General features: G+C 41.2%; 2 protein-coding genes across 7 annotated transcripts; both read right to left on the reverse strand.

The window, feature by feature from the left end:
- Positions 1 to 2,130: 2,130 nt before the first annotated feature.
- Positions 2,131 to 11,780, reverse strand: RWDD1 (RWD domain containing 1). 6 transcript variants are annotated; one of them, XM_087773357.1, is made up of 9 exons: positions 11,598 to 11,777; positions 11,029 to 11,046; positions 9,677 to 9,742; positions 8,310 to 8,440; positions 7,164 to 7,307; positions 6,014 to 6,146; positions 4,466 to 4,528; positions 4,016 to 4,104; positions 2,131 to 2,689 (listed from the first exon to the last, which is right to left on the reverse strand). In XM_087773357.1, exons 1-8 carry the CDS (start codon positions 11,668 to 11,670, stop codon positions 4,046 to 4,048), a joined length of 687 nt encoding a protein of 228 aa, XP_087629483.1. In that variant the 5' UTR covers positions 11,671 to 11,777; the 3' UTR covers positions 2,131 to 2,689; positions 4,016 to 4,045. The 6 variants fall into 6 exon arrangements, with proteins under 6 accessions (XP_087629483.1, XP_087629482.1, XP_087629486.1 ...); XM_087773356.1 differs by lacking the exon at positions 4,016 to 4,104 and having other exon boundaries at positions 11,598 to 11,774; XM_087773360.1 differs by lacking the exons at positions 4,016 to 4,104; positions 7,164 to 7,307 and having other exon boundaries at positions 11,598 to 11,780.
- Positions 11,781 to 14,523: 2,743 nt separating this feature from the next.
- Positions 14,524 to 17,803, reverse strand: CALHM4 (calcium homeostasis modulator family member 4). The gene is made up of 2 exons (XM_087773352.1): positions 17,062 to 17,803; positions 14,524 to 16,259 (listed from the first exon to the last, which is right to left on the reverse strand). Exons 1-2 carry the CDS (start codon positions 17,617 to 17,619, stop codon positions 15,855 to 15,857), a joined length of 963 nt encoding a protein of 320 aa, XP_087629478.1. The 5' UTR covers positions 17,620 to 17,803; the 3' UTR covers positions 14,524 to 15,854.
- Between the last annotated feature and the right edge of the window lie 4,428 nt (positions 17,804 to 22,231).

The raw sequence follows: 22,231 nt of genomic DNA on the forward strand, positions 1-22,231 counted from the left end.
ATTTTGAATTACTAAAATTCCATCAAAGTTTATTGATGGAATTTTATTAGATTAATATGAATTAGACTTCAATCTAATCCAAAGTGCGTAAGTAAACTTTAACTCTCACCTGAACTTGTTGCACCAAAACGCCCTTATCTCAGTCCATTTCAGCAAACTAAAACACACAAACATAGCCGAGCTTACTCTCAGTCAAATTCCCTTTTATTTCACAGATGTTAATTGCTAAGAAAGCTAAACAAATCTCAAGTTCAGACTGAGTCACTGAAACTTGTTCCAAAGACTTGGAGGAATGGACTTTACGCAATCTTTTGTCACTTCAACCCTTATTTCTTCCTCTGCTTTGAAATACAAGACGTAACAGTGAAAACACATTTTCACATTTTAACTTAAACTTTGACATCATTTTAGCATTTTTAAGACATACATCCTCTTCATGAAAACTAATAAATATGTTAGTGTGAAAACAGACTAGAAAATCTCATTAATCTAGAAATACCATTAACAAGAAACTTCTTTTCATACACAGATGATTCTTGTCAGTGACCCACTTGGAAAATTTTCTCAGATTACCACATTTTGCACAGACTACACAGCGTTCTTGGATTCAGCCCAGATTTAAAAAGAACTAATTCACTCCTTTTAGGAAAAAATGCTAAAAACATACATAGCTGAACATAGACAGCAGCCTTGAGTTAAATGGTTTTATGCAGCTGAATTGAGACATACCAGAAGTAAATTAAGTTCAGTGCTCAACAGCATTTTAAAGCATGCTAGCAATTACACAGGAAGCTGGATGTACTCACTACGAAGCTTCCAATCCAACCGTATCTTTGGAAAAGTCAGATTTAATACCACACTAGCTCACAATTTCTTTAATATATTTGGTAGCTCTGCTGGAACACAGATCCTGCTTATTGCTTTAAAACATACAACATCGTCATTGAAACTTAGATGCTTGTCTAGAGTTCTTAGTAGCCAAAATTAAAAAGATCAAATAGAGGACAGTAGGAACAAAGGCACATGGTTAATTTATAGAAGTATTTACAGGGGACTTAAACATTTATTTCTGTCTACTAGAAACTCATTCACCTTGAATACAAAAAGAAAAAGACTACTGAAACATGTTAAAGGAGATCATCCTAAACAGATGTTCTCAAGCAAAATGAGCAGAGAATCTCATACACCATTAAACTATCTCCGGAACTAAATTTCTCATTTTGAATACGGAATTTCCAAATATTAAAGTTCATAAATTTATTATTCCTCTAAGCACTGTGACACTTCAGTGCAATCATCTCCAAAGGTTGAAGCTGGGCAGTTAAGGCAGTCTACTAACAGTATTTTAAAATTCAGCACACAGTGTTTAACCATTGAGGTGCCCGGTGGTTTTCTATTTGGAGAGCTGTCTTTTGAAACCTTCATCCATACCGTCATCCTTCTAGCTGATGCAGTCTCAAACACAGCACATTTAAACACCACAGTTCTCGCAGTGTTTTGGGTTTTTTTGGAGGCGAGAAGGGAGGAGGAGTCTAACATCAAGCCATTAGTTCCATAAGCAACTCTGCAGGACGGTCAACATACAGAAGTTGATGTGTAGCTTTACCGTGTGTTGGGCTAACCTTTATGGGCTGCCAACAAGATGCTCCTAAAACAGCACCTATTCCACTCAAACCTATAAGCACTCTATAAATCCTGGTACTGTATTCTGCACTCCACCGATAGTGTTTCAACATAGACTGTTGCCAAAAGCAAACTAATTTTCCTAGGGTGGGTTTTTTTTTTTTTCCCCATGGAAGTTCATTGATGCACAACTTCAATATAAAAAAAAATAACCAAAACACCTCTCTGAACAAATCAGCCAAACTTTTTAAAAGGACTTCATCTCATTCTGATTTTTTTTTCCTACAGACTTGAACTAGTCATTTTGAAACTATTATACTCAACTACAGCAAAAGATTTTACTCTAGTAGTACGGAAATGGTTTTCATTAAACTTTAACAAGGCTATGCCTTATTAAAAGGTGACTAGTGCTGCCCATCTATAGCTGATAGGCTGGGGCACCGGAACTGACTTGAAGTGTTATAAAATTCCACAGAAGAAAAAAAAAATAAAAAAAAAAAATCCGCATAGTATGTGATCCCTTTTATTCACCAAAGCTGCCCATGTATATCCTAGGTGGAGAGAAGATACAGCTGTTCAGCCTTCAGATGCAGGCGTATTTAGCACTTGCTATAACATGTTTCCATCTTGCTTGTTGTCACATCTCTTCAAAGGACAGTTAGAGAAATGGGAAGGAAAAAATAAGAGAAAATAGAATAGCATTTTCAGACAGATCAATACTGCTCAAATTTTCCATTTGAAATATTAAAGTAAATTTATTTATGATGAAAGTCATCAGAAGACCATTCTCCTGGATTTAAAATATTTTGGTTTTTTTCTTTGGAAAAAAAGAAAAAAGGAAAGAAAAAAAAAACCTGATACACATTACTAAAACCACAGATGCTGTGGCTTTCCTGCCTGCCCCTCTCGCCTTACATATGTCCATACTGATGACAGAGCCAGTTCAAAATAGTCTAATCACTATCTAAATTAACAGGGTTGTAGTCAGGGTCATCCTCTTCATCCTCCAATTCTAAATCATCCATTTCTTGGAATAAAGATTCATCAACTTCCACGCTGTTTCCAGCTGCAAAGAACAGAAAAATAAGTTATTTTCATGCACGTAGGAAAACAGTACCCGAATAACAAAATACACAACACTTTCCCATATTTATTCTTCAATGTAGGTAGCTGTTAACTTATTTGGCTTTTTATATATCAAATAGATATGGAAAAGGAAATGCCACATTTTATCTTTTTACAGCTGAAGTGAAGCTATTTTCCCCTCATACTAAAACCCAGTCAAGAGAAGTGTCACTCAGGACCTCATTGGGAGAATGAAGTTAACATTTATAGTTCCCAGAAGCAGAGATTCTTTTTCCCCAGGTACTGCCAAAGTAGGAGGTCAGGACCCCACAGCTTGAATAGTTACAACTATCATAGCTACAGAAACACATGTTTATTAAAAAAAACCAAACAAACAAAACCCAAAAACAACAAAACACCTTACACACCATTTATATATCTACATTTGTTTTCAGATTTAAATTTTAAAAGCAAGATGAATGTTTGTATGCTTTCACATTTTCTTCTGAAAGAGATGATGCTGACCTAAGGATAACACTTGAGGACTACTGCTATTTTATTTGTGTATCAACAGTGACATCTTCTGGCCGCTGAATAAGGTTCTGTTCTTTCACTGGATTTGAAAGAGCCTTTATAACCATTTCCATCTAAAAGATACTGCCATTATCCTGTTTAAGCTGTGAAAATTAGTATTACTTATTACATGGTATTGTAATATTAAATTGCAGTTAGCAACCTGTTGCATTTATGATAGAATGCAAACAGCAATGAGCACAGGAGTTTTTAATCACCGATAGCAACAGGATTAAAAGTTAATACATTAATCCCAAGTCATTTGGGCACAGAGCCCAAACAGAGAGATCTGCTCTTCCCTTTAGACAGCCAAATGTTCCATCAACAATCCTTCTTCACTTTAGGCATTTTGGAGGAAGACAAGGTTAAATTATGCCCTCTAACTAAAAGAAACTCAGCTCCCATTTCAAGTTTATACTCACTGATGTTCATAAGCAACTTTTCTCTCTTCTGCATGTGTGTTTTGCAACACCAGTAGATAACGCAGCTACATTAAAGAATTGTCTTAACTCAAAAAATCAGTCTTTTAAACTAGGATACTAAACGGCAGTACAGAAAATTAAATAGATACGTGACTGTGAGTCGATTTATTTGATTTATCTCCAACAAATTCTCCAAGTTTAACATCTTTAACAGGCTTACAAAATTTTCAGCTGGCACCAGGTAAGATATTTTCAGTAAGATAATAGACAAAGCTGCACAAAACCACAAAGAAGAACTGGGTTGCACAGAGGCAAACATTATTTAATTTGACCTGCAAGATGTTTACTATTGGCACTGAGGTTCAGAGAGAAGCAGACACAACTTCAAGATCTTGCTTGAAATCAGGGGTAAGAAGGCTGGCTATTAGAAAAAAGAAAAAGCAGGGTTTGTTTGTGGGGTTTTTTGTTTTGTTTTGCTTTGCTTGTTTTTGCTTCCAGTCCAACGACTTGAATAGAAGCAATAGAAATAAGATCAACTCAAGCTCAAAACTGCAAAAAAATACACTTTAGCATCTTGAAAATGTTTTGTTTGCTTGTTTTTGAAAGAAGCTAAATATCACTTCTGTTCAATCTGCAAAACAATACTTCTTAGAAAGTTCTTTTAATGTAAGTGTGATACTGAGGTAAGATGTTAAGTCAGAAATATAATACATATTTTGCTTAGGAATTTTTATCTATTTTAAGCCACTGTCTTTCAGTTGTGGAAACAAACAGAAATTTACCTTCCTCCAAGAACTGGATGTCAGAGGTGTCAAGGTTGTGATCCATTTCAAACAGCTGTTTACCTAGAAATAAAATAAAATAAAATAAAAACCAATATATAATCAAATAGAATTTTGAAATAACTGTCGACCTAAGGCAACAATAGTTAGCACATGTATTTTAGGCTTTTCAAATTAACCAATTTGAGCTGTCTTTTTTTTTTTTTTTAAGCTGCTCATTTCTATAAGTCCCCCATTCTGATTTTTTGACTATTCATCCATGATTCTTCCACGCCAACAGGCTTCCTCCTCTTATATATGAAATGGGTCACTGTTTCTTATAGTCACTTTAATGCTACTAAGGCTTTAATAATGGGGGGTGGGAAAATTTACACCGTAGTGCCCCAAAGCCTTTGCTCAATTCTAATTGCTTTAGTCCTCATCTTGCATTCCACAGAAATCCTCTGTGGGAACTGGAAAGGAAATTAGCTGCCTCCTCCATCTTTTTCCATATATTCTCACCATTTGAAAAGCAACTTGGGATCTACACAAAAATCATCAGCTCCTACACACACATATCTGCGAAGGAAACATCACACAAGGCAAAGCGAAGCCTTTCTAACTGGGAGGTAGAGGAAGAAAAGCTCAGGACTCTTTCCACATAAACTACCCATCTCCCATCTGTATTTGCATTGCTTACGCAAGTTCCGCCAACAAGACTGGTTGGTGTTCATGGTAAAACATTGCAGACACCTTTTACTTCTACTTGGGTTACACTCATGACATCTGAGAATAAGCCTGGTTTTAGTTTTGTAGAGGGGAGCATTGGTCATGTTTTCTCAGGTAACCAGTTTAAAAAGTAGATCCAACATCACAGGAGAACCAGTCCAAAGCTAAGCCATGGAGAGTGTGGAGGAGGATGCCCAAGATTTAATTCTTACCTACACGTTCTCATAAGAAAAGTAATTTCCTCCACATTTTGTCCACTGGATACAGAGTTTGCTTTCTGCTGGACAAACTGTGATCCGCAAAACACAGAGCCTGAAACCACTGCCATGACAACCTCCTCCTCGAAGTACCAAAGCCATTCTCACTAGTCATTGTAAGCTTGTCATACGCAGCAGTCAGCCTCTGTGTTGCTTCAGTCTAGTAACAGCATCCCAAACTCCTACATGTGCTTGAATAATCTGAAGTCACTGTACGATCCAGTGCAATAAAGGCCAAATCAATAAACTGCCTGATGTAGATTCTCTCTCTTGCTTCACAAACCCCAACTATTGCTGCCAGAACGATGCTTGCCAGTAGCAGCTCCAAGTCTGGCACAAAACTGAAGAAGCTTAAACATTCTGGGAACCGTAATGACTTCAGCAGAAATCCTGAATCTATTAGCTTTGTATTTAGCCTAAAAGCAGCACTCAGAAAGACTTCATGCGACATGAAGGACAATAATCAAATACTGCATTAAGAGTTTATTTACTACCATCGTCCTTCAGTGTAAAAATTACTTCTAGGCTTGTCATTATAGTCTGGTAACATTGCAAAAACTTCAGGACCAGTTTTAAATCATACCGCTTAATTTATTTTTGCCTGCTTGTTCTTCTTCTTTCATTTTTTTCCTTTTTATTTCTAGGAGTTCTGCATCAAACTTCGCTTTCCAATTTAGAAAATTCTCAATGGTAACAGGAGTGCCATGAAAACGTTGCTGAAAGAACAGAAAACAAAGCTGCAAACACAACTTGCAAAGCTACGAGTGAAGATAAGCATTCTCTTAATTATTTAAATTACAACATTCCAGAAGCACCGCTTGCTGTGAGGTATTCTGAGAAATTAATCCTAACCCTGAGAATATATAAAGAACACATTCTTACTCGTTTTTGTCATGGGACTCTCCCTTCAGAGAGCTGTACTGAGGTGGAAATTCTTATGGAAAAACCTTGCATACTAGTTTTGGACGTACAGTGCAATACTTAGCATCACACCACTAATACAGGTTATCCATAAGCAGGCAGCACTTCTTATCAACTCTTAAGTGACATCTACACTGAAATATTTTCCATTAAAATATATTAACCCTTCTATCTCGTTGAGACAGAAAAAAGGATTCTTTTTTCAGCTATTTTTCTGCCATTTCCAGAAATACTGAACCTTCCAAGTCCCACCACCCTCTAGCTATTTCTGAGGAAGAAAGTGAAGACTCCATAGTTGGACGTACCACAGCACATTCCATGAATGGAAAAAACTATTCCACAGTGGCTGGTGGAAAGGACATGCGCTGGGAGGACAAACCAGTCTGGAAGACTGGTCTCACTGCATCCACCCTACCCACTCAGTCTACCAAGGAAGAAAGACTTCCTCAGACCATGCGCAGCCTCTGTGCAGCACACCATGCTCTACCTTTTTTTGCTCCCCATTCCCTCTTGCCTCTTCAATCAAAAAACTGGCTACAGCAATTCTGATTTCATTTGGGAAAAATCCCTGACCCTGCCCTAGGAAGTAATGGTAGAAGGGATTGTGAATATGCAATATGTCTCTGAAAAGACTGCTTTAGAAAAAGGGGGCAGGGGGGGAATCACTTAAGTGCTCTAAAGAATCTTCTAGTCCTTAAGTTCTAATTATATCAACTTTGGGATAGAAGATGCAACTGAGAATTGCTCCTGCATCAAACCCATACATTTAAAAAAAGCAGGAAATTTTTATTTGAAAACATTATTTTACATACTTTCTCTTCTTCTTCTGCTTCTCTCTCTTTCTGTTTCTTTTCCTCTTCTCTTCGTGTTTTTATTTGATCCACTATTTCATTTAATTTCTCCTGTACTGCTGAGACTAGAGTGAAGATCATTACCATTCCTAAATTTTCTTCTGCCTACAACATAAAGAAGGCAACTTCAAACAGGAGAACCTCAAACCTTCAGCAGCTGAATGCAAAGTCTGTTTAGAAAGCAGTACACTGTGCAAATGCAGATAGCACAGCTGAGGCACTCTGCACCAGTCTCAGAAGCTCGCTGTAAAATTCAGTTGGCCAGTTAATCCAGTTAAAATGACCCCCAAATGGGTGTGCAGCAAAACACGAATGATGAACACCTGTGTTGAGGTTATCAACATATTATAGACATCTGCAAGGCTTTTTAATTAATAGAACAAAACCTATAGTAGGAATAAGACTCCAATATTTGAATATCATAAATCGTAGGAGACAGTCACTTAGTACCTCTCCTCTCCTGAAATGGCTTATTCCTTAATCCCATTACATGCCCCTTTGAAGTGGGACAGTTTCCCAGGAAAGACAAAAAACATCAGCTGATGGATGGAAGGAAGGTTATATGAAGCAAACTGAAAAGAATGCCTACTGAACATATTACGGTAATTTTAAGGCAGGAGGGACTTGTCAAGAATTCCTAAAACCAAAGAAGTGTTTCCTTCTCATTCCTTCACAATGCACTCTCACTGATCCCAAAGGTTGAAAAGATCCCCCTACTCCCAAAATAGTTATGTTATTAAAAAGAACCAAGAATCAATGTAGCATTTTTGAATCTTTCCAAATAAAATGAAAGTGGCTTATTTCCACAAATACTATATATAAACACATTCACCTTAAGCTAGAACTGCAAAAGAAGGGAAGCCCTAAAGCACTTCCATTTCATTATCATACCTGTGCACACTGAATTAGCCCTATATTTTACCTCATTAACGTAATTTATCTCAGCAATGTCATTTACCAAACTCAAACCTCAAAGTCAGTCCCTACAGTATGGAACAGGTTTCAAATCAGCAGCACATACCTCAGAAAACAACTGATTTGAGAGAGAAATTCTGGCTAAAGTGTGAAGTGATATCAAGCTGAATTGAGATATTCCATTTTCCTTACCTGTTGTTCTAGTAGTTTTATTATGTCCGTGACATCGTTATCGTCAAGATTCTCCTGTGAGACAATTTCATAAAGTGGAGTTTCATCAGGATATTTTTCTCTATAGGTAAATTTAAGGGTTGTTTGGACAGCTACAAGATAAAAAACACATATTCTTATGGTGATAACTCTATATAACTTTAATTGCATATTTTTCTATTACATCAGCAGCTTAAACTTTTTTAAATATAAGATATCTTGTCTTAAAGGAACAGTCACCTTACATGTTAAAGCTGTATGAACAGATTTAAACATAATGCAAGAGTTCTGAGAAATTAAGATGAGGTTCACCCTTACATAAACCATTACAGGCTATTAATGTTTGAAAGGTCTTTAGAAAGACTGGAAAACCTTCTGTGGCATGGTGGGTACTAGAACAGTAATCTCTTTTCCCTCATATTCCACTTAAAGCTGAAGAAAATGAAGAAGAGTCCTAACAACAGATCTAGACAGAATCTCAGCATATTAATGCTTTAAATCCTGCGCGCCTGGCTGGAGTATCAACCTCTGTGTTGGGCACCAGGGCTCCACATAAATCATAACAAGGACACAATGTCCAGTAGAAGTTATTAAGCAGAGAACCACCTAAGGAGAAGGCATTCAACCTAAAGCCACCCAGAGCTAGGATAACATGGAAACAAGGCAAAAGAGAATCAAGTTCCTTTCACGCATCCTGCCAGAACACCAGGGAGAAGACTTCCTTTGGTTCCAGACTCTCAGTTCTGGCAGCTCAGCACTCTCTTCAACACAGACACCTGCTCCCAGCAGGACTTGACCCTTTAAAACTGAAGGAGACAGCACCAGTTTCTTCATTCTGATACAGTAACCCAGAACAGCAGCTCTCAAACTTACTTGGAGCAAGGCTTGCTTACAACAAGCCCATGCAACCATTGATACCCAACAAACACGCAGGGACTTGGGTCCCACAGCTCTTTGCTCTGGAACTGTTCCTTAAGGGCTGCATATTCACAATACAGACTCAACTCTGCCATGTGGCTGGTATACATACAGTTGCCAGAAAAAAAAAAAAAAAATCGCCTCACAACATGGCTGTAAACTACTACGGGGATGATGACAACCCGTATTTTTGAAGCTATGCTACAAAGCATTTGAGATTCAGCATGTCAGAAAGTAGCCCTAGTAAGAGAGTGCAACATTTCTGTAACCTCAACACAGATCACTAGAATCCTTGAACTACATTTTCTGAGGAACGTTTGCTGGATCAGGCCCCTAAGAGAACTTAAGTGAAGGTATGCCTAGTTGTTGGCGATAGAATTAGGCTTACACAGAAACTCCTCCTATATATGTTTAAGGCATGATCAACTTACTTTCATCATTTTCTCCCGCTTCAGATGTCACAGTGATTGTGAAAGTTGTTGGCTTTTCTGACAATACTGTTCAAAGAAAAAAAAAAAAAGAGACAGAGAGAGATTCCTTAAATCAGACAACTGCTTCTTCACATCATTAAAACTGAACTTCTCAAGGACTAATGAAGCAAGGAAGCTCTTGATACAGTGTTAAAGGCCTTTTTACCCTATAAATAAATACTTTTCAATGAACCGCTATTTTCCATATGATGTGATGTTTGGAGTGCTCTTTTAATGAGAGCATCAACAGTACGAAAAAGTTTCTCTTTTGGAAAGTTTTCTCTTTTGGAAAGTTTTCTCTTTTCCAAAAAGTGCAAACCTACCTACCATCAAATGACTTATGTTAGCATAGTGAATGTGTGCAGAAAGCTCCCAAAGCTAATTTGCTTTATTGTGCTAGATGTGTGATGAGCATCCAGTGCACTCTTGACCCTGGACTATTTTTACAGTATGCCTGCACATATTTCTATATTTAGGACAGCTTAATGTAACAAATGCTTCTTAAAACAAAAAAGGAATACATAGTACTTCCTTTCAAGAACGTACTACCCAAGTAATGTATTAGAATGAAATTGCATGAATGAGGCAGCTAGAAGACAGACAAGAAGCAGCTCTATAGAGATGCACAAAATGCAAGCCCTGTGATCTAAAGTTTCACAGGCTAGAAACCTCATCGCGCAATTGTAGGTTGCAGACCGTGTTCTCAAATAAGGACTGCTCTGTACCAGTTATAACCTATGCCCAATCTAGTATATATGCTCTCACGGTGTTAACTGAATTTTGCTTGATTGCTAATGTACTACTACTACCACCATCTTTTTTCCTCCCTCTTCTTTCGGGCATAAGAGCATTACAGGAATGAACAATAATTTAGAGTAAGTATCAGAGTAGAAGCTATATGAAAGTATACTATTTCCATATCAGTATCAATGATTCAGCGTCCCCAGCTATAAGAGATCAATTCGCACACCTTTAACATAAAAATGAAGAATCCAAAATATCCTCAGATTAAAGCAACAGGCAAATGTACTGGGCAAATGTCTGTGTGATGAAGTTACTGCCAAGTAAGATACTGTGGGACTTCGGACAGAGTAGATACTGTGCAGGAAGGACACAGGAAATGCACAGGTTTTTTTCACCGTTAAAATTCTTTGGATATTGAGCACCATAAATCACATTGGATGAGGTAGCATGGCAGACACTCTTAATTGTTTGATAATAACTAGCAAGTCCTGACCATCTGACGAACCAACGTGTCCATCACATGAAAGTTTCAGCACTGCAACATACTGCACCGGGGAATTAAAGCTTGCCTTTTTTCCACCATGGATCTGCAACGGAATAAGGCAGACGCTGGCAACGCACTTGGAGAGGAATCGGCACCGCTAAGCACCCCAGAACGTCCCGCGCCTCACGGCTGCGAGAAGCTGCTACCAGAAGGAAAACCGGCCGGCACGCGGGCCGGCTCCCCAGGTCCCACCCGGGGCCGCGTCTTTTCACGGGTTTCTCCAGAACAGCCCCCTTCCGCCAGCCACGACTCGGGGCAGACGGAGGACGGGGAGCCCACGCCGGGCCGCCGTACCACGGCGCTGAACGCCACCCAGGCCGGCGTCGCCCACGCCCGCAGCCCAGACCCTGGCGGAAAGCGCCACCGGCTGCCTTCCTTTTCCCGCCCAGGGAAAACTAAAAAAAAAAAAAAAAAAAAAAAAAAAAAGCTGAAAAACACTCAGCAGCTGCAAGCAAGGAGACGCCCGAAGGAGCCCGGGCAGGCGCGGCGCAGGGGGCGGCTGCCGCCCGCCGGGGCCTCCCGCTCCTCCCTCGTACCGGCTGGCGGCCGCCGTGCGGCGGAGCGAAGCGAAGCGCGGGCCCCGCCGCGGCTCACCCGTGAAGGAGTCCGGGTAGATGGACTCCAGGGCCTCCAGCTCGTTGCGCTGCTCCTCGCTGTAGTCGGTCATCGCCGCCCGCCGCCGACGCCGCCGCCAACGGCCATGGGCCGCCCGCACCGCGACGCGACGCCACCGCTGGCCCGCGCATGCGCGCTCCCCTCCGGCAGCAGCTAGGCATGCCTAGCGCCGTGCCCGCGGCACCCATCGGCGGTGGATGCCTTTGGGCTGAAGGGGGCGGGAGGCGGGCGGCCTTGGGGCGCATGGCGGCCGGGAGGGCAGCGGTGGCGGGCCGCGCCGCGCCGCGCCGGTCGTCCGTTGCCTTCGCAAAGAGCCGTCGAGTGCGGTGCCCTCCGGCCGGTTAATTGTACTGTTTGCTTCCTGGCGTTCACCTCTGTGGGCAGGGCGGGCGTGATGTCTTTACCCACCTCTACCTGACGTGCTCGAAAAATCTTGTCGTCATCGTCGTCACCGCACCTTCTCTGCCCGCCCCCCCCCCCCCCCCCCCCCGGAATAGCCGTGTTTGGAATAGGTGAGGTGGTCAGGCTCTGTTATTCAGACTCCTGAGGGCCTGTGGGCTCCCAGCTGAAGACGCAGGCTTCAGAGGTACTTTTAAAAAGTTCATTGCTGCTAGGCGGGCATTCCCCCTTTGTCCTTCTTTCACTGACAATTTACAGGGATAAGCAAACTGAACGGGATTCAAAACTGTTGCTGCGGTGCCATGGAGACAGCTGAATGCCGTTTCAGCCTGAGCTTGGAAGTTCGGTTGATGCAGCTGGAAAAGTCAGCTGGTGGTACAGCTTGGAGTCAAAAAGCACCTGCAGACTTTCCAGGAAACATTCACAGTGATTTCAGAAGCCCCATGGCATGAGCAGCGTCACCACGTAAGTGCGGAACAGGAGTGGTCAGGGCTAGCAATATTGGGAGCTCCCATACTTGGGGGTTACCTGCAAGGATGAATTTAAGACTGTTGAGGGCTGAACAGCGGCAGGCCCTGGTGGGTACTCGGAACACAGAGTAGTTCTAAGGTGCATCAGTTTCCTGGGCGTGTGACCAGCACTTTTCCCTCAGGTGCATTTTACAAGCCCAGAGTCTCCAAAAAACTTTTTCCACAGACATAAAGAGAATCATTTTCACTTCAAGCGAGCAAACTGCAATTCTAAATTGATTTTGGGTAAGATGACTCAGGTTTTAGCAGGCGCAGTTGGACTGTTCAGTACCAACTCATTGATTTTTCTGTAATCATGAATTGTTTTGAAAGCCACGCCTTCACTACCAATCCATGATGTGTTTCGGGGAGGAGAGGAGTGAAGGGAAATACACCACATCACCTGTATCTATATAGCTACAGCTGTATTTAGTACTATGGATTAATATATGCTCACAGGGTGATAGTCTGTATATTGGCAGGCTGACTTCACAATGACAGATACAGGTATTACTTCCACTCAGTATTTTAAATTCTAAACTATAAAAAAAAATACAGGGCAAATAGTATTTGGGACAAAATCAGAAAACAGGAAGTTTAATTTAAAAGGTAGTTTAGCAAGAAGTTAAAAGAATTTGGCAGCTCACTCTTTCTCTTAGCTGCAAATAGTGCATCATTTTATAGTGGTACTGTAAAACAAGGGAAGAAGTGGAAAGAGCCCATGTAGAACAAAGACAACAGTTTTTTGTCGTTTGGACCCAGACATCAGCATAGGGTTTTTTTTCCAAAACTTTCAGATACACAAATCAGTTGCATGTATTCCAGATTACACACAGTGTTCCGTCTTACTTAAATAAAAAACCACAAAGATTTTTAAAGTTAAATTAGAGATTGTGTTTACTAACAGAGGTACTTTGCTTCCTAAGGAGTTCATATAAACAGTGCGGGTTTATTACCTTGTATTGGCTAGGGGTGGCTTCTGTGGGAAGCTGCCAGAAGCTTCCCCTATGTCCAACAGAGCCAATGCCAGCCAGCTCCAAGACGGACCCGCAGCTGGCCAAGGCCAAGCCCATCAGCGACAGTGGTAGTGCCTCTGGGATAACATATTTAAGAAGGGGAAAAAAACCTGCACAACAGCAATTATAGCTGGAGAGAAGAATGATAATATGTGAGAGGAACACCAAGGTCAGTGAAGGAGAGGGAGGAGGTGCTCCAGGTGCTGGAGCAGAGATTCCCCTGCAGCCTGTGGAGGACCCCACACCAAAGCAGGTGGATGTGCCCAAAGGAGGCTGTGACCCCATGGAGAGAGGAGCCTATGCTGGGGAAGGTTTGCTGGCAGGACTTGTGACCCCATGGGGGATTGATGCTGGAACAGTGTTGCTGAAGGAGTGCACCCGATGGAAGGGACCCACGCTGGAGCAGTTCATGAAGAACTGCAGCCTGTGGGAAGGACCCACGTTGGAGAAGTTCATGGAGGACTGTCTGCTGTGTGAGGGACCCCACGCTGGAGCAGGGGAAGAGTGTGAGGAGTCCTCCCCCTTAGGAGGAAGGGGCAGCAGAGACAACGCGTGATAAGCTGACCACAACCCCCATTCCCCCTCCCCCTGCACCGCTAGCAGGGAGGATGTAGAGAAAATTGGGAGTAAAGTTAAGCTCGAGAAGAAGGGAGGGGTGCGGAAGAAGGTGTTTTAAGATTTGGTTTTATTCCTCATTGTCCTACTCTGATTTGGTTGGTAATAAATTAAACTGATTTCTTCAAGGCGAGTCTGTTTTGCCCATGACAGAAATTGGTGAGTGATCTCTTATCTCAACCCATGAGCTTTTTGTTATATTTCCTCTCCCCTGTCCAGCTGAGGAGGGGGAATGAGAGAGCAGCTTTGGTGGGCACCTGGCATCCAGCCAGGGTCAATCCACCACATACCTGAAAGTTTAGGATTCAGATGAAAGACATGGGAATTTGTTTAGTGATGTAAAATATGCATCATTCTCCAGTTATTCAGCACAGACATTGTTTGCATTTGCTACAGTGGTTGCTTTTGTTTAGAAGTTTAACTCTTCAAGACCAAATACATTTACCAAGATCTACAATTGAACTTACTTATGGCTCCTGCATTTTCTACTAAAATGTACTAAGTAATTATATTTTTCCACTTCAACACTCTGCGGTCATTTTGTTAACAGCAGGTAGCATCCTATAATTAGCACATGGCTTTGTAGCACACACATGTACATGTGTAGCTGGCAAGGCACTACAGGAAGCAGTAGGAAAAACTATGGTATGCATTTTTCCCCCTTTAGTGTTGGAAACATCTGCATAGGGAGTTAGAGGGGAGATGAGACACAGTAACATCACATCATACCACACTGAATTAACATAAATTAACATAAAACCATCATTAAGCCTTCTTTCACTAAATTCAGTAGTTTTTAATCACAGGAATATTTATGGGCACAGTAGTATGACTGAATTGTAAGTTTTCCACAGGCAAAGCAGACCTTACTGCACAGAGTTTTGTTTCCCATCCCAATTTGCTGTTTGTACAGTAGGCAAGCACACAAACACCCGAGAGATTTTGAGGGAACAGGAGGCTGACCTTGCTATTGCTTTCAGCCAGAATACATTTGAACTCAATTTTCTGCATGTAAAGTGTTTGTTCATACAGCTGCCACATGTTGCACCCCTCCATCCTGTGCCTCTCAGTGGCCATTTTATCTCCTTAACAGAATTGGAAGTTCTCTCATTGCTGTATCTAGACCCAGCCTTTGTTGCTGAAGTTTCCCCATATGTTTCTTCCTTGCTACTGTAGCCACAGACTTAGCTCGTGGTTAGCTCAGTACATTTTATTCACAAAATACAAGAAAGATACGGAGGAGGAGGAATAAGGCATTTCTGCTAGGGGTCACTGAGACAAAGCTGGATATCTGCTTTTGCTCTATACAGAATGGCCTGACTCATAGGATCCAATCAAAGTCTAGCCATTAATTTTTAAAAATTTTCTAATGGGAGGAAAGAAAAAGCATTTGGGAATAACTTTCTCTCCCAGTACATACTCATCCTTTTAGCACAAGTATGAGAAAGCAGAGAGCTGCAGCTTGAAACAGCCCACCCTAATTTAGACATAGACCATCATATCCCACAGGAGTCGGACACCATCAGAAGAAGTGTCTGTAAGCACGTGCCAGAGGACTACATAAATAAAGTACGTGAGCAAGTACATCTTGTTAATCAATGTAATAAGGCATCGGGAAGTTCCAGAGCAGCTCAGGTCTGATGTGGAGCGAGACATGTTCCTGCTTCTCTGGAGGGTGTTGGTGGGTGCTTGGACCCTCAGAGCTGTGTTCTGCTCACAGGGTCTTCATCAATCTTCAGGTATTTTTCATGTGCAGACTCCCTGAGTGCCCAGTCATGGAGGAGGCTGTAGTCATAGTGCTCCTCATCCACTCGTTTTAGGAAGGCCAGTCCAGAAATGGCTTGCCACTCTCTGAGAGATGGGATACGGATTTCCCTTACATTTTCACTCCCTGGGACAAAGCCAAAGAACTTCCTTACATGCTGCATGGCATAGAGCCTGGAGTGCTGGTCCGTCGCTTCATCAAAGAGCTCCTGCTCATTATGGACATAGTTGCTCCAGTATCTGAAATGCAGAAAGCTGAGTGGGGAGAAACAGCTTGCCAGGCAGTAAGACAGGAAGACAGTGATGACTACCACAGCAATCAGAAGCCAGCCAGCCACCTTACAAAGAAAAACAAAAGAAAAAAAAAAAACTGTTACAGCTGAAAATACTCACAGTGGTAACTTCTGAGCATCAGAAAAATCTGTAAAGTGATCTTTACTTGCTTTTCCTGAATAATAAGGTTAACAAGATATAAGCCCAGTAAGGGTTAGTTGCCATCAAGCCCAGTCCCTGCCTAGTGGAGGCAGCCATGTAGTAAAGTCATTTCTTTCTGTTAAAGTTTAAGGAAGTTCTGTTGTATAATTTCTTAAGGATTGTGCCTCCACAGCTATTACTGCAAGAAGAGAAGCCATCTGATTCGTAGCCTATATTAGGTTATAGCCTGTTTAAAACTAGTTTTCTCTGAAGTGACAACTTAATGTTCCCCCTGTTATTTACCTAGTATGTAAGTTTTCAGAATTGAGTCTGATCTGAAACCCAAGATTTTAATTTGGTTCACATGGAGCTCTCACAACCTGGGCCCCTTAGTCACGTGTTTCTTAGGCTTGAATGAAGAAAATTCATACCCTGCCTGGCTCTTGAGCTTCCATTTGTCTTACTTGATAGTACTTTTCAAGGTACTATGCAAGGAAGAATATATCTGCCAGTAGCAGGTAACAAACAGGACAACCAGACATAGTAATTTGTATACCTAAAGTTCAGTTCCACTTACAGGAACGAAGCAGGCTTCAAAACACACAGAGATTTGGCACTCAAGGCAGAAGATACGGATCCTGTTTTATCCTAACATTTTGCCTGCTGAATTAACTACAGATCTCATCATTGGATCCGCAGGCAACAGAAGCAACATGAGTTACTCACTTGTGACTGGTATCGGAGTAGGAGTATCACTTCATCTCTTGCCTGGGTCAGCTCCGGAGGAACTAACTGACTGCATGGAAATGCAGCCAGTATCCTTCTGCGTTCACTAGCAGTAACATTAGGATCAGCTCCATAATAGTGCACGGAGACATACTCACTCATGGCACAGACGTAATATGAGCCATTTACCAGGGTGACTGCTAGCCACGTTACTGGAGCAACCAGTGCTCTCCCAGTGATGCTGCACAAGACGAAGCAGATCAGTTTGCATTGCAGTAACCGATTTGGTGTAGTCTCTTCCTCAAGAGGAGACCTTTTGCCTGTAACAAGCCTCCAAGTCTGGTTATTCAGGGCATAGCCAACAATTAGAAGGATCAGTGCAGGAACTCCTAAGAAAGCCAGCCCATAGGTAAGGTTCTGCCCAACATGACAGGGACAGCTGAATGTAAAAAAAGAGAAGAGCTGCTGCCCACCAATTGTCAATATTGCAATTATAGCATTAGCAATAACAACCTCTTTGCCTTTTAGAAAAGTTAACCACTTTGGAAGGAAAGTCATTTTAGGTCTTACTCTTTACCAGATGCTTTTGTTTTAAGTCAATACTAGCTTTTAGTTATATTTAACTAAAGTTAATGGCAGACTAGAACAGAACAAATTATGACAGCTTAAAAAAAGCCAACCAAAACAACAACCCCCAAACACAACACCAAAAAACCTCTGCTAGTCTTTCTCCTTCCACTAATTTCTGATTCTACCCTATGACAGTTAGAAGCTTGTTTGGTAGCTTTAAATATACTTACAAATATCCAATCATGTGTTTTAATTGATGCAATAATTTATCTCAGCGGTTCTGGAACATTTAGCTTTTAGGCAATTGTTAGCTCTGCCAGCCCCTTGCTAATTGTCTGAAACTAACAATAAATTCTCCCTACCTTTTGGATGACATGCAATGCTATCAAACTGATGACTACCTGGTTAATTGGCAAGCTGTTTGCTAATCAATGGTAATTAGCAGAAGCATGGCATGGGACTAGGAAAAAAAAAAAAAGGAGGTCTTTCAGCTATTCTTCATAAAATAACTATCAAGCAAAGCCTTGTCAAGTGCACTGATTAGAAAAACCAAACTATTTAAAATTGAAAATGCTTCAACTTTAAAATAAAACTAGATAAGATTCCATAAGTTGCACAAAGTTTGGAATCCCAAAGCTGTTTGCATTTAATGTCAGCTCTGGTTCTGAGGCAATTTGCTGTCCAAACACTGGAGTCTGAGATGTAGTTAGCTGCTGGACCATGAGGATTTTAGTGTTTCACCTGTAGGTGGCAAGAAGCTAGCATGTCTCTCTTCCTGACAGTGTTGAATGTTTCCTTCGGAAAGTTTTTGTTGGTGATGCGTAATCTGCTATTCACACAGTTTCAAGCCAGCTTCAGACATGCTCATGATAATAGCTGGCATTTATATAGCATGCTTGTGACTGCAAGTTTTAAGATTTTCTGTAAGTACCGTCAGTCCCATTCTGTGGACAGAGTTAGATAGAAATTTTTCAGTTAAATGTTTTCAGAGCTGGTTTCTGAATATTGGGATGTATGATCTGGGCTCTCAGCATCTCTCACAAATCAAGCCTTAAACAGAGGTTCATTTAAAACATTTCACTCCCAATGATTTTCTTCGGGTTGCACTTTGTCTATGGTCATGCTATCCAGTAGTTCTGTACATTGCATACCCTAGGCTGATCTGAATATGCAAATATTTGTGTTTAATTTCTGAGAAGTCTAACTGCCTGTAATATATGCATTTTTACCAAGAACAGAAAAAAATTTAGCCAGAAAGTCTGAGGAAAATTGTCTTCCCATTTCAGATGGCTACCTCCAGCATGTGTGGACTTGGTCGCGTGATATAATAGCGTCTGATTGCACAGTCTCTTCTCTCCCCTTGCAGAGGGGGTTGCTAATAATAACTTTCAGCTCAAAAAGTAGTTTTAGCACCCATGGTATCTGCTTGGATGGCAGAGACACTCTCACAGCTGTTATACACATGGATGGCATGTTATACACTTCTTGCCTTTTTACTAGGCAAGACCTTGTTCCTTCAGTGTGCTGTTAGGGTGGACACCTGCTTGTCTCATCCCTGGTCACAATTTGTGAACAAGGTCCTTGCTGGTAATTGGCTCTCAAAACTATGTGACACCATTACACAAAATCAAAAAGTGATAGAGCAGCACGTGAAACATCCAGCAGGACTTTGCCACAGCTCTTCTGGAACCTGTTGTTAAGTTCTTGGTTGTTTGGGCAGGGTAGTAGCACAACAAAATCCCAGTGTTGTCTGAACACTGCCATTTTGAAACTTAATTTTCTTTCAGTATCACAGGATTTTCAATAACTTTTTTTTTTTGTACTAGTGGCATTATATTTTGAAAAAAATTACCTCCTTTAAATTCAGTGGAATAAACCCATCAGGCTATTACAGAATTATTTTGAAGATGTCTTCCATTATGCCTCAGTTAATTTTAAAATCTCGAATTGATTGCTGCTGAGCTTTCTTTGGGAACCCATGTCTTATTTTGTATTAAGGGAGGAAGGCTTTCCCAAGCATCACTTGTGTACTCAAGAAACACATTAGATGTGAGACTGAAGAGAGGTACAACACTGAAATATTCATAGTCAGCCTAAGGCTGTTGAATGAGGCAATTTATACAATCAATACAACATCTTTGTACTGCTGCATTGTCACTTCTTTGGCATTTGCTTTCATGCTGTGCTGTAAATAATCCTGCTGGGTCATCCTATTATGGAACAAATTACAGGGTTGGATCCAATTAAGAGCTTGGGCGGCACATCAAACCTTTAAGTAATCGCCTTTGCAGACAAACCGGAGTCCTGAGGTAGACATTTAGGCTCTTTATCTCATACCCAGGAAGAGTTAGGACTGAATGCAATCCAAATTACTACCACCTGAGGTGACAGCCAGCTTGCCTCTGAGGCAAAGAGATGCTTATAGCTGACGTCTGAGGCAAATGGGATACATGGGCAAACCTTAGCCATGGTTTTGCTTGTCATTTTGCAGGACTCTGTCAGCTTGAATTCACTGCCAGGAACCTCACTTATGAGAATAAGTGATTTTTTTGAAGAGCTGAGAATGGTTTGTCATTTTTGTTTAAAACATGGTTATTTGAAGACATATTATACCTTCCTGTCCTCCCATACACAAGCAAACAGTTTTTATTCTCTTGTTTGCTTTTTATTGAAATAAAGCAGCCATGGCAGAAGGGAGAGATTGGTTTCAGTTCCCTTCTGCACCTGATCTAGTCAAAACTTGCTCACTCATCTCTTTCTTCCAAGAGCTCAGTTATTATTAGTGATGTGGTGTGACTGTGGTGGGAAGAAGCTGTATTCTCCAGCTTTCCTGCTATAGTTCTACCAGTTGCACTTAGTTCCCCCACAGAGAGGATTTTGATATTTATTGGATCAGAAAAAGATTAAGATTTTGTTATCTAGTGGCCAGGAAAAGGTAGAGAGAAAGAGGGAAGTGTTCTTCTCTTTTCCATCTGAAGGTTGCTTCCCGTAAAGTTTGGAGCAGGAGACTGAATGCTGGTCTCTCCGCTCCTGCACGAGTGTTTTCATCCCTGAGTTAGCAGTCAAAAGGCTGATGTTCTGCCTCTCCTCTGGCTGCATTTTGAGTTATATTTCGCATGGATGTCAAGCCTGCCTGTGCATGGTAGGAAGCATGCTATGAAGTACCTGCATGACAGATTTCCTGTGGGAGCACAGGGGAGCACTGCCCATGTCCTGCGTTCTGCTGGGTTGCAGGTTGGCTTCGGGCTGCTGAGTCATTTTCATGGTCTCTTTGGCCTGGTTAAGGGAGAAGTTCCTCTCCCTTTAACCAGGACAAGTACTGATGAGAAAATCATCAATATGAGCTTTATGTTAAGGGAAGAATAGAAACCTGTTAATGATTTTTTTAATTTACATCTTTTGCTTCAGAATTCAGCTGTGGCTGAATTTATAAGAGATTTTAGGTGCCTGCAGTGAGTTTCAGCAGAAAGTAGGCACCCGAATCCAAAAAAAAGTTTGAGCAGGTCACGCTGAAAACGCTTCCCAGGCAGAGCACTACAGGCAAGGTGGCAGCAACGGCACTGCTTTATTCTGAAACATGGCCAAAGTAGCAGCCACGCTGGGCTTTGACTAAAAGCACTCATTTGTGATGTGGGAAAGCTGTGTTCAAGTACTTTTTTTTCACATCACCTACCTTCTTGTGATTTGAAAGAATTCAATTTTCTGTGAGTGAAGTGTTTAACACAAAATCTATTGACCTGGAGATGGAGAGCAAACAAAAGCCTGATCCTGTATTATACTAATTTGGACACCCATCTTTTGTGGCAAGTGTATTCTTGTTTTGGCTCAAAGAACTTTTTTAGGTATTTTTGTAGGCATTTGACACCTAATTCATTATAGACCTTTATATTTCACTCTGCCTTGGGATATTCATATTTGGGAGAATCTTTAGATACTGGACTACTATATGCTTAGCTCTACAGGTTTCAGCTTTCCCATAATAGCCAGTCCACTAGAAGAGACAGGGTGCTGGTGCACACTTCTATGCATGCTTTTGAACTTCAAGAGATATTTTGTGTATTTTTTTTTCAGTTTAATGGGAATGAAGAGAACTGGTGTAGTCTAATGCTCAAGCAGTATGCCAGACCAACCTTCTTGGGGCTGAAGGCTAAAATCGTCTCCTGACAAACATGACAGAAAGGGAGGTAGGCGGCGATGCTAACTTCCTCACTATTCAAATTGCCTGGGATTATTTCTGAGAAGTCTATGTTAAGGTTTAAAACAGGTGCCAGATATGTGCTAACCTCTACTCTTTTCACAGGTCTGCAAGTCAGACAACAGTTAAAATTACGAAGGTGGTTTTGTTCTGTTCCTGAAGATGTGGATGCAGTCCACCATTGACTTGTTTCCCTCACTGGAGCCATTGAATCCCCAGTTTATTTGGACACACCATTTCAGCTTCATTTTCTCAATTGTGCAAACCTTTCAAAATGTAGTATATGCTACCCAATACATCACATTGTATGTGTGAATTTACTTGCATACACATGTGCACGTATGTATTTTCCAAACGATGCTAGATGTGTTCTTACCACGCATTGCACTGTCTGGTCCATAGTGT

Source organism: Nipponia nippon, unplaced genomic scaffold (assembly GCF_047370975.1).
Source record: "Nipponia nippon isolate SJK-2023a ecotype South Korea unplaced genomic scaffold, ASM4737097v1 scaffold_4, whole genome shotgun sequence".
NCBI lineage: Eukaryota > Metazoa > Chordata > Aves > Pelecaniformes > Threskiornithidae > Nipponia > Nipponia nippon.

What these genes read in the sequence shown, in the direction of transcription:
- RWDD1 (XM_087773356.1), bottom strand. Translation starts at nt 11,670, where the DNA reads ATGACCGACTACAGCGAGGAGCAGCGCAACGAGCTGGAGGCCCTGGAG. An exon ending in AAGCAGAAGAAGAAGAGAAA is followed by an intron (nt 6,147 to 7,163) that starts GTATGTAAAATA and finishes CTGTTCTTTCAG; the next exon opens with CAACGTTTTCATGGCACTCC. An exon ending in CATCCAGTTCTTGGAGGAAG is followed by an intron (nt 2,690 to 4,465) that starts GTAAATTTCTGT and finishes TGTTCTTTGCAG; the next exon opens with CTGGAAACAGCGTGGAAGTT.
- CALHM4 (XM_087773352.1), bottom strand. Translation starts at nt 17,619, where the DNA reads ATGACTTTCCTTCCAAAGTGGTTAACTTTTCTAAAAGGCAAAGAGGTT. An exon ending in TACTCCGATACCAGTCACAA is followed by an intron (nt 16,260 to 17,061) that starts GTGAGTAACTCA and finishes TTTCTTTGTAAG; the next exon opens with GTGGCTGGCTGGCTTCTGAT.